The following is a 15,917-nucleotide window of genomic DNA, read 5'->3' on the forward strand; positions in this document are numbered from 1 at the left end:
GTATACCTAAAGAATGTTCTTCATTCGTCAAACATTAATTTTGATGCGTTATTCTGAAGGTTTGTTATTTAGAAGGTTGCGTGCTAACGAACCTTTGAAGATAAGAAGCTTGTTTCGTTTTTTAATTTACAAGCCTTTGAAATGATGAACCTTATTTCATTTTCGGATTTAAGAACCTTTGGTATAACAAGCTGTAACCCTTTCCGGCACCAGCGTTCGTTGTCCGTCCAGACTGCTTATGTCGATTGCCAAATGCTTGTCATCTAAGTATAATTGGTTCAAACTAATTTAGATGGTGTACCAGTTTTGCTCGTCGTCAAATGACGACTTTTGCGTAGGTGCAATACTTCAACATATTTAGAGATCGTCAGGACTTGCTGCAACTGCAAGCGGTGCCTTTGTACTGTCAGGAGACTTCACAATCTACTTGAAACTCTCGAACCAATAGTTTGGGATGAATTACACCAAATGCAGTATATCCGAATTAAATTACAATAGTTGCATCTGATTATGAATTATCGAACTGTTTACTTTCAAGTAACTAAATACAATGTACATGATGCTACCATTTGTAACATGAATGAAAATATAAAGGACATGCCTGTATCACTTCTGAAACTGTGTTGTGTCTGTATCTACACCGACTACTCAGTGTTATAATACTCAATCACCTTTGTGACAGACAGACAGACAGACATGAGATAATGTAGAACTACAGTATTATGGGTTAGATATTACGCTGACGAAATTGTCGTAGTTTCATGTTGAATAACGAGGAAGATGACTTTGACCCAAAACATGTTCAAGTTTATGTTGTAAATGTGATACAAACCGTGTGTGTATGTGTGTGAAAGCTTCGTTGCACTGTACCGCTATTTGAATGACAATTTATTGGTTATGAGATCATATAGAAAGCAGGACTGATAGAAAGTAATAGTACATATCATTATTATTACTGCTTGTATTAAAAAAAAACCAATACAGTATTGTCCTTCTATAAAGTTTTATCTATCACACAAATACAAAATCCTCGTTTAAATCCTATAAAATTAAAAAAAAAAACTGTCTAAGTTGTCCGCAACACCAAAAAAAAAAAAAAAAAAAAACTAAAAAAAACTGGATTGGTGAATTTTTTAAAGTGCAAGTCCTTATCATGATTGTTTAAGTTGACTTCAATACATTAAAAAGATATTAAATCAGACAAACGAGATCGTAGAAGTCTCATAAAGATTGGACATACAATAAGAGAGATACGGAATTTTAAAGTGTCCCATTCTTTTTTTTCACCTAATGGTTAAATGATTAAAACAATGGCACGCTCTAATCAGTCATGTCTGGAAAAAAATCTCACTTGTGGGTTGAAAACCTAAATATTGGCATGATTATGTATATATATATATATATATATATACATATATATATATATATATATATATATATATATATATATATAATTAAAAAAAAAAAATCTATGTCATCACTTCGCTTCCACCTGCTCATCTAATTCAAGATATCAGTGTTGTACCGGTGGGATTCCAAGGTCCACGTATTGTAGCATGTTCGTCGTCTCCGTTCATTGTCTCCTGTACAAATTCCATTTTTTTTTTTTTTGCATTTACCTGCTGAACGCTGAATATCCGCGTCCTTTGCTAGCTTGTTATTTCATTACCGAGCCAGGTATTTCATCGGTGTAAGTCATCTACGTGTACGTTAGCAGATTAAACTCCTTGGGGAAAATTTAGTGTCCAAAGAAGAAGTCCTTCGATTGACGTAATAACGCACAGCGCTTGTCACATCTTTCCTACGGATGCCATTTTGAAGCCTAATCTGGGAACATGACATGTACTCCCGCACCAAGTGGAAACTTATCACTTGTTCTACACGCAAAGAATAAAATAGTCTTGGTGAGTTGCAACTTATCATTCATCACGCATCATATTAATTGTATATAAAAAATTATGTAGAGATTTTTTTTTTCTCACTTGATACGTGCCGGTATTTGACAAAATATACGTTTTCAAACATAGTACTTCTTGATTTCGCTACAATGTTGCAATTCCTTTGTCTGCTTGTCCATTTAGACAGTTTCGTGGTAGTGAGCTAATTCTATATACTTCAGCATATGCCTACAGGTATGTATAAGCCCATGTTAAACCGCATAAAGTGCTCTATTACGGTGTTATTGGTTATAATCAAATGCCTTTGGTAACCGTCAAGTCATTATTCAATTTTTCGTCATGATCAGATTTTGAATTCCATTTTACTTGACAGATACATAAAAACAGGCACTTTCTCTTTTTTTTTTTCCGGTCATTTGAAAGACTGCATGTTTTATGGTGTCGACCTGTTGCAAACAAACAAACAAACAAACAAAGTCTCTATATACTTGATCAGTGTGCTATAAAGTTCATTCATTTGACACGCCGTCCAATTTTAATTCAGTTCAATTCGATTCAACTTCATATCCATGTAACAATATGTAATATATAATACGACTGATACATTTGGCATATATTATAATTATGTTGTATTGTTTAATAATTTGTGAGAAGTGCAAGTCATAAGATATGATACAGAATGTAAGAATGGAACGTATAGTCAGAGTAACAATGCATACTTTCCAAGGACGACACGAGTTAAATAGCGATGGAAAAGAGCGATGTACTGAAAAGCTGAGTTTGTAAGACGCAGATCACTCAATGATCAATATGCAAATTATGCATTTATCTAAAAGATATGCGGAGAGAGCATCTGATAACTGATTGTGATGCAGGTAATATAAATGCATATTATAAATAGTAAGCCTCCTTGTCTTACAGTTCATACAAGTTACTATCATCATTACAAAATGCTTCCACAATTTTAAAATCTCAGCGCCTGATGGTGAGTGGGAAGGTCCAATGTGAGCCAGATTTAAGTGTTTTAGTCCTCGTTATTATACACCACATATTGCATTAATAATGTAGTCACAAAACTACATCAGTGACTGAAGGGAAGACTGCGCAAGTGGTTAGAATTACACTCATGGTGTAGGCCTACCTAGGAGCACGAATCCTTGAACTTCGTACTTCAAACATGATAAGGAAAATAACAATGATTTCTGTATGATGTATTGTTAGTGTTAATGTTCATGCAAACTAAATCATTTAGTATGTTTAACATGCATGAACGCCGGCAGATATGATACATGGGTTGAATGTTAAATACTTTTCCTCTCTCCGGAATACTTCTTGTGTGTGTGTGTGTGTGTGTGTGTGTTTTATGTGTAATATGAAACAATAGGATACTGTTTTACTAAAGGAAAAGTTTCCCAAGCTGTCGTATGAACACTTGTGAAACATAAGGAAGCCCTCAGTAAACGTTTTAGTAATGTGGGAAAATCCGTTCCAAAGTTGCACATTTTTGCAGTTTTGGTGAATTACAAGTGTTTCCATCTCCATGCGAACTCCACAATATACATACATATACATATACATATACAGAAGACACCAATGGAGCACTTGATCTATCTCCCTCGGTGGCATGAGGAATGATATATGCCTTAACATCTTTTCTCGGTCAAGTGATTCCTTTTCCTTTCAAAACACATGGTAGCATTATTGCACGTATGGAATAGCTATCATAGAGTCTTGATATTCGGATCTACTATTATTATGGAAGCCGTACCGAAAAATGCAATATGGTACGATATGTGAGTGAACTTTCAATCCTGTTATAGCAGTATACGTGAAGTATTTTGGCTGATTTGTTTTGAGTTTTGACATTTGATTTTTCGTCTATTTGGCAGGAAGATGTGCCCATCTGTGCGCCAAAGGAGAATGGTAAGTCACAGATGAAATGTTTCAAATCTACCCAAGTGTCACAAGGGTGTAACCTTTTAAAACATTCAAAATCACAGACTTGTTGGTGACGACGTAGAATATTTTGATAGTGCCATATCACATAAACAATATCAAATGATTCTGTCAAAAAAGAACGAAATAGTACTTCCACTTATGTAGAAAAAAAAATAATATACTAATATAGAAAAAGAATGGAATCAATAACAGTCAAATAACAGGAAAAGCTGGACGTTGAATAAAGAAGTAATGATAATGATTGACAGAATCTCTCCTCTGCCCCTGTGGTGTTGTATGAAAAATTTCACCTTATATGCGTGAAAAAGACAAATGCTTGAATGAATCAAATAATGAATGAATTATTCACCACTCGAAAATGCGCATCACATTTGTATGAGTAAAGACAAATTAACATCATGATATATATAGAACTATAGAGTATATTATACAAACACAATTTTCAAATTGGAAGCCGATAGCTCAGCTACTCTTAAGAAGAATTGTTTGTCATTACAAAAAAACAAACAAACAAACAAACAACTTAAACAGTCAATTATTTGCATTGCAAACAAACAACAGTAAAGAATTAAACATTACACTTTTCATAAAACCGCTTAACTTTGGAAAATATTCGCTCGTATAAAAACTACGCGCAATAAAGTATACTGGACTACAAACTGCTACACATGGATATATATATACATGTATATGTATGCATGTATATATATATGTATATATATATATATATATATATATATATATATATATATATATATATATATATATGTCACCGACGGGACAAATAGGCGTCCACTCGGTATTTAAGTAAATACAAAAGAAATATAAATAGGCCTATTAAAGGGGGAGAGCAATTTTCTAAATCCGTTGTTCAAATTAGAAGACTGGGGGAGAAAGAACGGTAACGAACGGTAACGTTGGACTCGGATAAGCTGGATGGGTGAAAGCGTTCTTTTGTTATGATTTCTTCTATGACAACAACAAACAATTGCGCATGCGCATTAACAAAAAAAAATACACAGAAATAAACAGTAGTAAAGGGGGCATACGTGTTGAAATATTATTTTGTATCATAACATATATATATATATATATATATATATATATATATATATACTAAATCCCTTCCCTTAAAAGTAATAATTATATCAAAGAACCAGATTATTTGGGTGCACGTCACGAGACCGACACCCACGAGTCATACAGCCCACAAGTCATACAGCTCACAAGTCATACAGCCCACTAACAGCCCACAAGTTCGACACTGAGTAAATAAAGCCCATGAGTTCGACACTACGCACAAAAGGCTGACGAGACCGACACTAAGCAAAAGAGGCTCACGAGACCGACACTAGGCAAAGAAGGCCCACGAGACCGACAGGTTGAACAGCGCCACCTATAGACCAATTGATTGTACAGGGTGTCCAGATAATGGCATAAAGAAGGTACACGTGTATAAGAGATGGAAAAGGGGAGTTGCTGGGGTGATTACCTCTTCAATTGCCCTCCCTCATCCCCTGAAAGGTTCAAGATCTTTAATTGTGTTTGTGTATGTGAGTGTTTGTGAAAAAATGAACAAAATTCAGTAAAAGTGCATGAGATGTTTCAACATTACTTTCGAAAATGCGAAAACATCCTCGATTCCCTATCTGCAAAGCCCATACCGGTATACACCTCCTCAGAAAACAAAAATAACAAAATGTTGTGGACATTCATATCAACCAACTAGAAAAATACCCAGGTATGAAATGAAGTTAACTAAAAGAAAATAATTCACAAAATGGTCAATGTTGCAGTGCACAACTGCTTCACTTGTTTTTTGTTTTGTTTTGTTTGTTGTTGTTTTTTTTTTTGGGGGGGGGTAGTCATCTGCAAAGGCGTTGAAATGATATAAATTCACAGAAAAATAATGTAATCGTCAATTAAGGCAGCGTTAAGAATTCGGAAAAAGAAGATACATCCATGAAAACAACTTGTCTATTTTATGAAAAACGTACCGTTTTGAGAAGAATAATTTTACAAACACAAGACACTAAAATCGAGGTGAATCGCTGCGATAAAAAACGTTTTCATCCGTTGAATTTCAAACATTTCTAGTTAAAGAGAAAATTACAAGTTAAACCCTAAACAGGAGGGTATAAGCAGGCAGATGGGATATCTATAAGGCCGACTTAACTTGTGAAGCGAGAAAGAAAAGGGAGACAAAAAATAGATCCTGTCCACCGTCTAATACCCAGAAATTAGGAAAGCCAATTAAATATCGCACGATGACATTCAAAATTAAACCATTCATCGTTCTTGTCCTCTATCATATTTTTCATACATTTTTTTTTTTGGGGGGGGGGGGGGTTCCATGAAGAGGACAATCTTATTTAAAAAAAAATGGTAACAATGTCGCTCTCCGTAGCATGACAGAACTGCCCCCTAAAAGTCACACGTGTAGAAATACATATTCAATGTCGTTGATATGTAGATGGTGCTGTTATTAGTTAGTTACAATCTCTCGCTCGACAGCGTAACGAAATTGCACCCTCCAGTATGTAATTTTCCCCTTCATGGAACACCCTGTACAGGTAATTGACATGTAGATGGCGCTATTCATCCTGTCGGTCTCGTGATCCTTCTTTGCCTAGTGTCGGTCTCGTGGGCTTTCTTTGCTTAGTGTCGGTCTCGTGAGCCTTCTGTGCCTAGTGTCGGTCTCGTGGGCTTTATTTGCCTAGTGTCGGTCTCGTGAGCCTTCTGTGCCTAGTGTCGGTCTCGTGGGCTTTATTTGCCTAGTGTCGGTCTCGTGGGCTTTATTTGCCTAGTGTCGGTCTCGTGGGCTTTATTTGCCTAGTGTCGGTCTCGTGAGCCTCTTTTTCGTACTGTCGGTCTCGTGTAGTGTCGGTCTCGTGGGTTTTCTTTGCTTAGTGTCGGTCTCGTGAGCCTTATGTGCCTAGTGTCGAACTCATGGGCTGTATGACTCGTGAGCCGTATAACTCATGGGCTGTATGACTCAGGGACCTGTTTTTGATGTCGGTCTCGTGGACCGTATGACTCGTGGGTGTCGGTCTCGTGTGATGACCCCGATTACTTCATGCTCTTGTTAGAAATTTGTGTCAAGAAAAATTTTCTGAATTTCTGTACTTTCACAGGGCAGGGAAATCCAACTTCTTTGGAATTAGACCTGTTTTCTGACTGACTTTCCTATAATATACTAGTACTCGATTTGCTTCTGACTTACGCTTTAGGTTGCGTTTATTCTTCATTCACTCATAATGACCTATAGTTGGAAATTATGTTTAACGAATGTAAGATATTCGCCTTGTAATTATGCAATAAGCATAATGATATACTAGATTGTTTAATATCTGCTACATTTGAAACAATGAAATCCGATAAGATAAGAAAAACTTTCAAATAAAACAATAAGACTGTAAAACCTCTGACCGTCACACTGGGTGTATTTCGTAGAGCAGTTCTCCTCCATCACCGCAATAAAAAACAATATCAATACAAAAATTCATTGGTTTTATTGGCTAATGAACGTTACGGGTATATATTAATGTGGAGGGGCCAGGGCGAGTCCATTGTACCGCATGCCCCCCCCCCCCCGAAAAAAAAAGAATACGAGACCCTCCGCATCGATAACTATAAAAACAGTTAATCATTCCATATACAATTTGAAGGTATGAAACTATAACTTATTACCCACATCTTACAGAAAACCCATCCAATTTGCTTCAGTGGTCACCGAGAAATGACGAACTTTGCAGATCATGTCAGGAATGCTTTCCCTCCACGTTCTGTCCATTGTGTTCCAAGAGCATCCAAGCGCTTAACTTGGGATAAGAAACAGACCCATGACATACTTTACAACGATTCACATTTCTCTGTGATCACTCGACCAAATCAATTGGGGTTTTCTGCAATAATAGGTAAGGTGTTATATTTTTATACTCTGAAATAGCATTCAGACAGTTTAATCATATTGAAAGTTATCAAGGCCGAAATCCGGTTGTATTTTTTTTTTTTTTTGGGGGGGGGGGGGACATACTTTACAATGCATTTACAAGTTTGAGACCTCCATGTGGTGTGAAAACTATATGTGGCTATTTCTCAGAGGTCCAACTCAAGATGGGAGCAGTTGGGATCTGTGGGACAGATATTCATTTCTGGTCAGAGGGCAGCGTTGGCGACGTCACAATCAAATCACCAACGATCCTGGGCCACGAGTCTAGCGGCACTGTGACGGCAGTCGGGTCAAAGGTGACATCCTTAAAAGTGGGTAAGTGCCATGAATAGTTTTGACACAAGTCACATCATAGAGAGTGGATGGGGCAGGAGACTATCATCAAAATGATATAGGAATACTAGGACTTGCATGATTTTTGTACCTAATATCTTTAAGCAGTTTATGTCGTCTGTTGATCTCTATACGCTTCTGCTATACAAAAATTAAGGGAGTCAGAGGGGTACATTTTGAGGCAATCCAATGTCTTGACAGTGTAGATAACGTCAAGTTGATGTTTTAAAGTTTTATCATGCATGTCATACTGAAGAAAGAGAAATTTAAGCAGCCAATCCTGATGAAAACGCTCACAGAGGTCGGCTTATAGTACTTTTTTTATTCAATTTATCTTGAAAGGGGAATATGATTTCTTTTCACCGATATCATAATTATAGTGACAAATGCATTCATAGATATCTTTACTATGAATTCCCTCATTTTGTCCATGGCATGAATAGGTGACAGGGTAGCCGTCGAACCCGGTATACCGTGTATGAGGTGCGACATTTGCAAGCGTGGTCGCTACAATGTTTGCCCACATTGGCTCCTATCCGGTATGACTGCTGATGGTGGGTTGACGAGATATATGTGCCACCCAGCCGACTTTTGCTTCAAGTACGAGTTCATTTCGATTCCTCTAGTTCAAATAAGTTCCCTCCAATACATAACGGTTGATTTAAAACAAATGTACATGTATGTGTGGATGGAGTGAATACAGAAATATTAGTAGAGCACATCAGTGAAGCTAAAAGAAAATCGGACGATTCTTTTGCTATGAATTAAAAAAAAAAAGTTTGGTGCCGCCATACATTGCCGGATAAGAAGGCTAAACACTTCGTGTTGTCGTAGTCTTGGGACGATATGAAGGAAATATGAAGAAAATTCAACAGAATACTGGCTTTTGAACCCCAATTGTTGCTTGCTATTTTCATAGTGATCGTGGACCGGTTATTTCAACTGGGTGGGCTGAACCAAGGTGACGAAGGAGGTTCCATGTCTCAATCACTACTGGAGTGACTAAAATCCAATACGTCCACCATTTCCTGCCACCTTTGGCTCCCTGCTATGTCTTAAGTGATGCCAGGAATGCAGTGGCAATGCCGCAACTCCTCCACTTGAAATAATGTCATTTTTTTAAAATAAGAATAAAATATTATACAAAGTGCTCACTCTCCATGCAACTAATTAACTCATTTGGCAGCTTTACTCTAGGTCGTACAAGATATCCTTTTGCAAGGTATGTAGTGGTGTAATTGAAAAGGTCAAGACTTCTGTCTAAATCTTAGAGTATGTTTGTAATACAATAAAATATAATGTACGTCTACAGTCTGAGTACGCACTGTACACACGTTGCAGACTACCTGAGAACGTGAGTCTGGAAGAGGGCGCACTTTTGGAACCATTGGCTGTCGCTCTCCATGCTTGCCGAAGGGCCAACGTCTTTGCAGGGTCGAAGGTACTCGTCTGTGGCGCAGGTACGTATTTTAAATGCTCCTTTTAAACTGATCCCTTTTTAAATGGTTCTTACCGTTTAACATAGTAGTAATAGAAGCAGTAGTATAAGTAGTTGTTGTTGCAGTCAGGAGCTTATATGATGAAGTTATATCATACACAATATATACAACTCAAAATTGACACAATGTACACACAATTCAAGTTTCCAGAGTTACACTGGTGTAGGAAAGTATTGATCGAAAACATTTTGCAATTTGAACCCGTGTTCTCGTATTTTTCAGCAATGAAAATGAATCAGTAGATAAAATATTACTGGGATAGTCAAAAGTGATAATATGCTGGCGACGATGCTCAGATATGACGGGTACGAACTCATCCCTAATTTTAGGTTTAACATAATCCCGGGAACATAATACGACGCATGTCTTTATCAATTTGATGATACTGCAGGAGCAATTATACTATATTTTGTCAAAACGGAGGCAGCGGCATGACAATTTGGCAACGTTTATCGGTCTTTTACTGGAGAGCATGAAACAACTACACAGCATATCCATTCTTCGCGTTGTCTTTGTTTTATTGCTATTTCTTCTTTTCATAGGGCCGATTGGTCTCTTGTGTCTCTCGATTGCTAGGGTTATGGGGGCGGCGTCTGTTGTTATCACAGGTTAGTATAACATCATAAAGTTTCTTTCTCCCTTTTCTATACGTTGGTTTTATCGGAAATTATATTCCGTAAAGAATATAGATATATTAAGAAAAATGTATGTTATTGAGTTTTCGTCAGAATGAAAAATACACGCAAATTTGGGTTTGTACTTTTGTCACGCCACTAAACTTTTTTATTTTTTATTTTTCAAAATACCATTCAATTCTATAAGACTGGTGGCTGGTGATCAGAACAGCATTATTTTAGATGCCACATTTTATCACCACATAGAATATTTGCACCAACAACAGCAAATATTCCTTAAATGATCAGGAATCAACGGATTTAGGATGACAGCTTTACACAACGAATAATTAAGTTAAAACTAAAATGGTGGCACAGATTACACGTCCTATGGTTATTTCTCCATTGGAAGCTCGTGGTATTGCATACTTTACAAAAATGAGGGCTTGCACTCTTACAGCTCAAATAATTTTAATAATCTACAGATCTAGAACAGTATCGCTTAGACTTGGCCGTTCAGCTGGGCGCTGACCATGCCATTCTTGTGGACACCAAGGATGTCCAAGAGATGGTCAAGCGTATCCACACTGCCCTCGGTGATAAGCCCAATATCACCTTGGAGTGCACTGGGGCGCCCGCTGCTGTTCAGACAGCAATTCATGTGAGTATAACCAATCCCACTGAGCCTCTAGTTTTTAAAAATCTCTATCTGACTAGACCCTGCCGTAGGTCAAAGGCTAATGTAAGAGATTTTGCTTTCACGATTTCTTGCAAGTATTCATCACAACTTGTCAAGGTAAGTTCAGGGAGGTGAGACGTCTCACCTCCCTGGTTCGGTAAAGTATGACGAATGATTTTCGATGAGGTGAAGGAACAAGATAAGAGGTCGAGGGTCAAATGGCCTGTTGGTAAAATTCCAAGCTTAAAATGTGAGGCAACTTCAAAAACTGTTCGAGAACATTCCTCAGACTACGTACGGATGTTGTGTGAAACATTTTCTTGCAAGTATTCATCACAACTTGTCGAGGTAAGGTCAGGGAGGTGAGACGTCTCACCTCCCTGGTTCGGTAAAGAATGACGAATGATTTTCGAAGAGGTGAAGGAACAATTTAAGAGGTCGAGGGTCAAATGGCCTGTTGGTCAAATTCCAAGCTTAATCAATGTGAGGCAACTTCAAAAACTGTTCGAGAATATTCTTCAGACTACGTACGGATGTTGTATGAAACAATTCCCAATTACATTCGAAGTTTGCTGAATTGATGCTGACCTATCTTTTTGCCGCAGTGAACAAAATTACCATCGTGTTCTATTCATCGGCGGAACCGTCATAATTATGTCCTCAACATAATATTTACTTTACAAGTTGAATTTAATGCAATGTGAAAAGAAAAAAAGCAAAGCAAAAAGAGATTATGTCTGTTCGGTTCTTTAACAGGTTTCTCAGATAGGAGGAGTTCTGGCCGTGGTTGGATTAGGAGCGTACCACATGAACCTTCCCATTTTTCCGGCGTTGATGAAAGAGCTTGACATTCGCGGAACTAACGCTTATGCAAACTGGTATGTGGGTTTTTTTACGGCTCCAATGTTGTGGATTAGTTTTACTTAAGAGTGACAATTCTCTTCTCTTCCCCCAGTCACACTGGTACACGTAACCGAAGCTTGCAAAGTTATCGAATATTATTAGACGTATTGCTGATCAAAAGTCATCTCATTTTGTGTTCTAACTTCAATGGCAGTGCCTGTTCTTCTTCTTCTTGAAAAACATGGACATTTCGCAATGGATTTGATTAAAATTATGATATTTATCGCAGTAGATCAGTGGATTTCACGAGATATCTGTTTTGATTTCGTCTTTGATAACCATTCATACCGGCTCCTGTTAACCGTTACTAGTAAGTGTTCCCCTCTATAATGTTTTGCCGCTTGTGACTCCCTGCCGTGGTATCCATTCATCATACATCAAGAATGTCGACAAAATGTTAGTTTTGCAAATAAACAAACATAGCATCAAGGCTGTACACCAACTGTATACCAACACACAATCTACTTGTTCTTCTTTTTTGCCTGTTTGTATACTATAGTTTCCCAACTGCTCTAGAAATGCTGGCTAGCGGTAAAGTGAATGCCAAGCCGATCATCACCCACCATTTCAAGTTGAGCGAGGCGATGAAAGCCTTCGAGACTGCCAAGGCAGGAGGAAGTGGCATTATCAAAATCATGATCCATTGCGATCAGTAGATGCCGTCTCAGGAGTTTCCTGAAGAACCAATTTGGTGTTGACACACACACACACACACAAACACACACACAAACACACACACACACAAACCGAGCAAATTCCTCCCCTGCAATGATGAATACAAAGTATAACTTTTAAGATGTAATATAGAGTGTATAAAGCCCCGAGCAGGGAGGTGCTAGAGAAGGAGAGACAACTACTGCTCTCCTTTGAAGTCATGCGCGGCACCGCCGAGAAGTTATGCGTTCAACTACAGGTGTTAACCATGTGCTTTGACAAAAGAGAGCATCAATAATCGGGACTAGCGCTCTCACATCTAGAAATACTTGCTCCTACTGCAATTCGCTCTCTCTTTCAATGTGATGGCAACAATGAATTTGTGAACCTTGAATTGGAGCAGCGAATCAAAATGCAGTGTAAAACTCACAATTTTAACAGCAAATAGTTTAAAAACACGCTGGAACACTCTTTAGCGGAGTACTTTATTTGAAAGATCAAAATATCCCTTATTAAAAGATAGAAAAATAACATGCGGAAATGTGCGCATTATAGAAAAATATTAGGTTTTTTAAGAGGGCCTAATTTTCATTTCATTTCGATTTGCGAATTACGAAGAAACTAGAAATACATGTTTATAATATTGAATTCTTTCCTAAACTATTCTAAATCAATTCGAGTATTTCATTTAAAATTTTGCGGTGAAATAAAGCTTGTAATTCAACGAAAGGTCAAATGCGTTCTTCGTCCTCGAATTTCGTCTTGCAACTAGAGCGGTGCCGAGCCTGACTTCAAAGCGTAGTAGAATGCTAGACATCCCATTAACGCCTTGCACCCAAACATGTGTTTGCATGAATTACGAAGAGTTGCCACTCCATCTCTGTAACACCTCCCTGCCCCGAAGGACTTGAGGTTACTTATAATGGTAGAAGATAAGTTTTTATTGTCAAAATGATGATGAAAAATTAGATGTTGTGGATACGTTAATCTGCAACATCAATCAAACGTATATCATCTAAACACGTTGGACACTTAATGCATGTTGATGATTGTAAAGTGTGGAGCCCATAGCCAGAATAGAACCATTTCAACTGCTGATTTTGAGTTTCCATACGTACCGTGCAAGTAATAAGTGTCGTTAAAAGTAATAGGCCTACTGTCGTGTATTATGTATTCATTTGAGGATAATAACAATTTATTGTTTTGTGATGGTATCTCGTAATGTTATGATGTCATGAAAAGCTTATTTACTCCTGTTAATGATGACTCTAACACGGGCGTTCAACACAATCTCTTCGACTGACGAATGAAAGAGAGAATTATATTGTGCATGTTGATAACAGGGCAAACATTACAAACTTCGATACAAAAATACGTCGTAATCGTCACAAACAACTATATATTTATCGTTGCTGTCCTAATGAAAGTAATATATATATATCATAGTTAATGGTCATGCCAATATGAAGCCCAGCTTTGGCCAAGTCAGATCAATGTGTGTTTAAAACAGATAAGCAAACAAATTGAATAAAAGTGCATAATTATGAGACATGTGATCATAATAGAATATGATGATTGATTACTAACAGCTCAAAGTTCTAACGTTATGCCTCTATTTCTTTTCCTATACTGTAATTATCATGATATTGCCCATCAGAAAACTTCTTTCTACTTACCCTGTTTTCTTCAAGGATCATTTTTTTTTCTTTTTGAATGTAAATGAAAACTTACTATAATAGACTGCAATTTCACCAATTGTTTCTCTTCAAAATCAAGAGCAAATCATTAATATTGTGACACTGAATACTCTATAGCTCTTCACTTCGGATGTAGAATGAGAGCAAAAAAAAAAAAAAAATAGCTGACACAGGGTTCTGCCCTGTTCAATGCAACTTCGGTGCAATTTTCGTGCATGTTTTCTTATCGTAATAATATATTCTTTACACTTGGAATGATTTATATGAATGTCAAAAATATGTGTGTCTATTTACTTGTTGAGGATGAAATGAAGTGAAATAAAAATGTAAATATCAGATGTGCCGTGTTATTATTTCAGTACAATACAATCATGGACCAGAATCATTTATCTAAACATAAGATATTGTGATGTTGCACGAATAAAACAGTCAGTTTCAACATTGAATATTTTGTCTATCGGATGCATAAAAGCATATGAGTTTCAGCTTGGTGAATAAGTGTAACATATCTATGTACCTTCCTTTAGTCAGGATATTCATGGTCACAATACAATGTCACATGATTTTATGCAAATTGTCAGACACCGAGAATCCACGTTCAGCTACCAATTCGTTACACCGGAATAAATTGGGCAAATATATGATTGTGCCCCCTCCCCCATAATTCCCGAGATGTAGAAAATTTTCTAGCTTTTCTGTATAGAAAACTGTTCAAATATTCCACCCAAAGCATGCACCAGATTGCTGACTTTCGATTCTAAAATGCTATAAATCTCCCTCGCATGGGAGAGAATATCCCCATGCAGCACACTCCCCTTAGCAGTATGAATGCCCCCTTGGTTCTTTGCAATAGACTTAGTATTACTTATCTGCCACTTCAATTAAAGAAATACAAACGTTCTCTTGTGTAGGGGAGTAGCTATCTTCTTAAATCAAAACTTACCCCACTTGATCCCCCATAGGTCTAGTTCTCTTACACTTTGACTTTCTAGTGAAGATATACAATTTCCCATGCTAGTATTTAATTGTAAGATGCGACGTTTACGAGGTAGCTAGGTTGCCTATATCATTTGAATTCTAAAAAAAAAAGAAGAAGAAGAAGAAATGAATGAAGTAGCTCTCTTGACACACGGGCGTCTATTCTGGGGGCAAGAGGAGAAGTTGCCATTCCTCCTTATGATTTTTTTTTCGGGGGGGGGGGGGGGGGGGGGGGCTAACACATAATCTATACCCTCCACACACACACACAATTCCAGAGATGATGATGACAATGATGATGATTGCTATTATCATCATTCATTATTATTATTAGGACCTATTATTATTGTTTTCTTTTTAAAACAAAATTGTCCAAATATTTCAACCAAAGAGTGCACCAGAAAGGTATAACTGTATTTCAGTTTCTGAAAATACAAAAGCTCGGCGCGCAATAAAGTGATGCCGCCTCCGACAGCCTCCCCCGTGGAGTTCTCCATTACACTATTCCATATACTTGGTACACTTTCAAGAGTAACAATTAAGACTAATGTCCAAATTTCATCCAAAAAAAAAAAAGTGAAGTTCACCACATTTGTCACTTCAATTCAAAGAAGAACAAAATCAAAATCAAAATCAAAATCAAAATTCCATAAGTGTGCACCTCTTTTTCCTGACTCCTAACTGTGCTATCAATACGATAAGAAAGAAATCCAGAAAGACAGGGACGGAAAGAAAGTCAGAAGCCAATTTG

At 37.3% G+C, this 15,917-nt stretch overlaps 1 protein-coding gene across 1 annotated transcript; it reads left to right on the forward strand.

Annotated features, from left to right (window-relative positions):
* Positions 1-2,767: 2,767 nt before the first annotated feature.
* On the forward strand, positions 2,768-12,493 carry LOC140231184 (sorbitol dehydrogenase-like). The gene is made up of 9 exons (XM_072311331.1): positions 2,768-2,773; positions 3,788-3,821; positions 7,960-8,124; positions 8,586-8,742; positions 9,484-9,602; positions 10,184-10,249; positions 10,741-10,916; positions 11,691-11,812; positions 12,337-12,493. The coding sequence occupies exons 1-9, from the start codon at positions 2,768-2,770 to the stop codon at positions 12,491-12,493; spliced, it is 1,002 nt and encodes a 333-aa protein (XP_072167432.1).
* The last annotated feature ends 3,424 nt before the right edge of the window (positions 12,494-15,917 follow it).

Source organism: Diadema setosum, chromosome 7, assembly GCF_964275005.1.
Source record: "Diadema setosum chromosome 7, eeDiaSeto1, whole genome shotgun sequence".
In the NCBI taxonomy this organism is placed as follows: domain Eukaryota; kingdom Metazoa; phylum Echinodermata; class Echinoidea; order Diadematoida; family Diadematidae; genus Diadema; species Diadema setosum.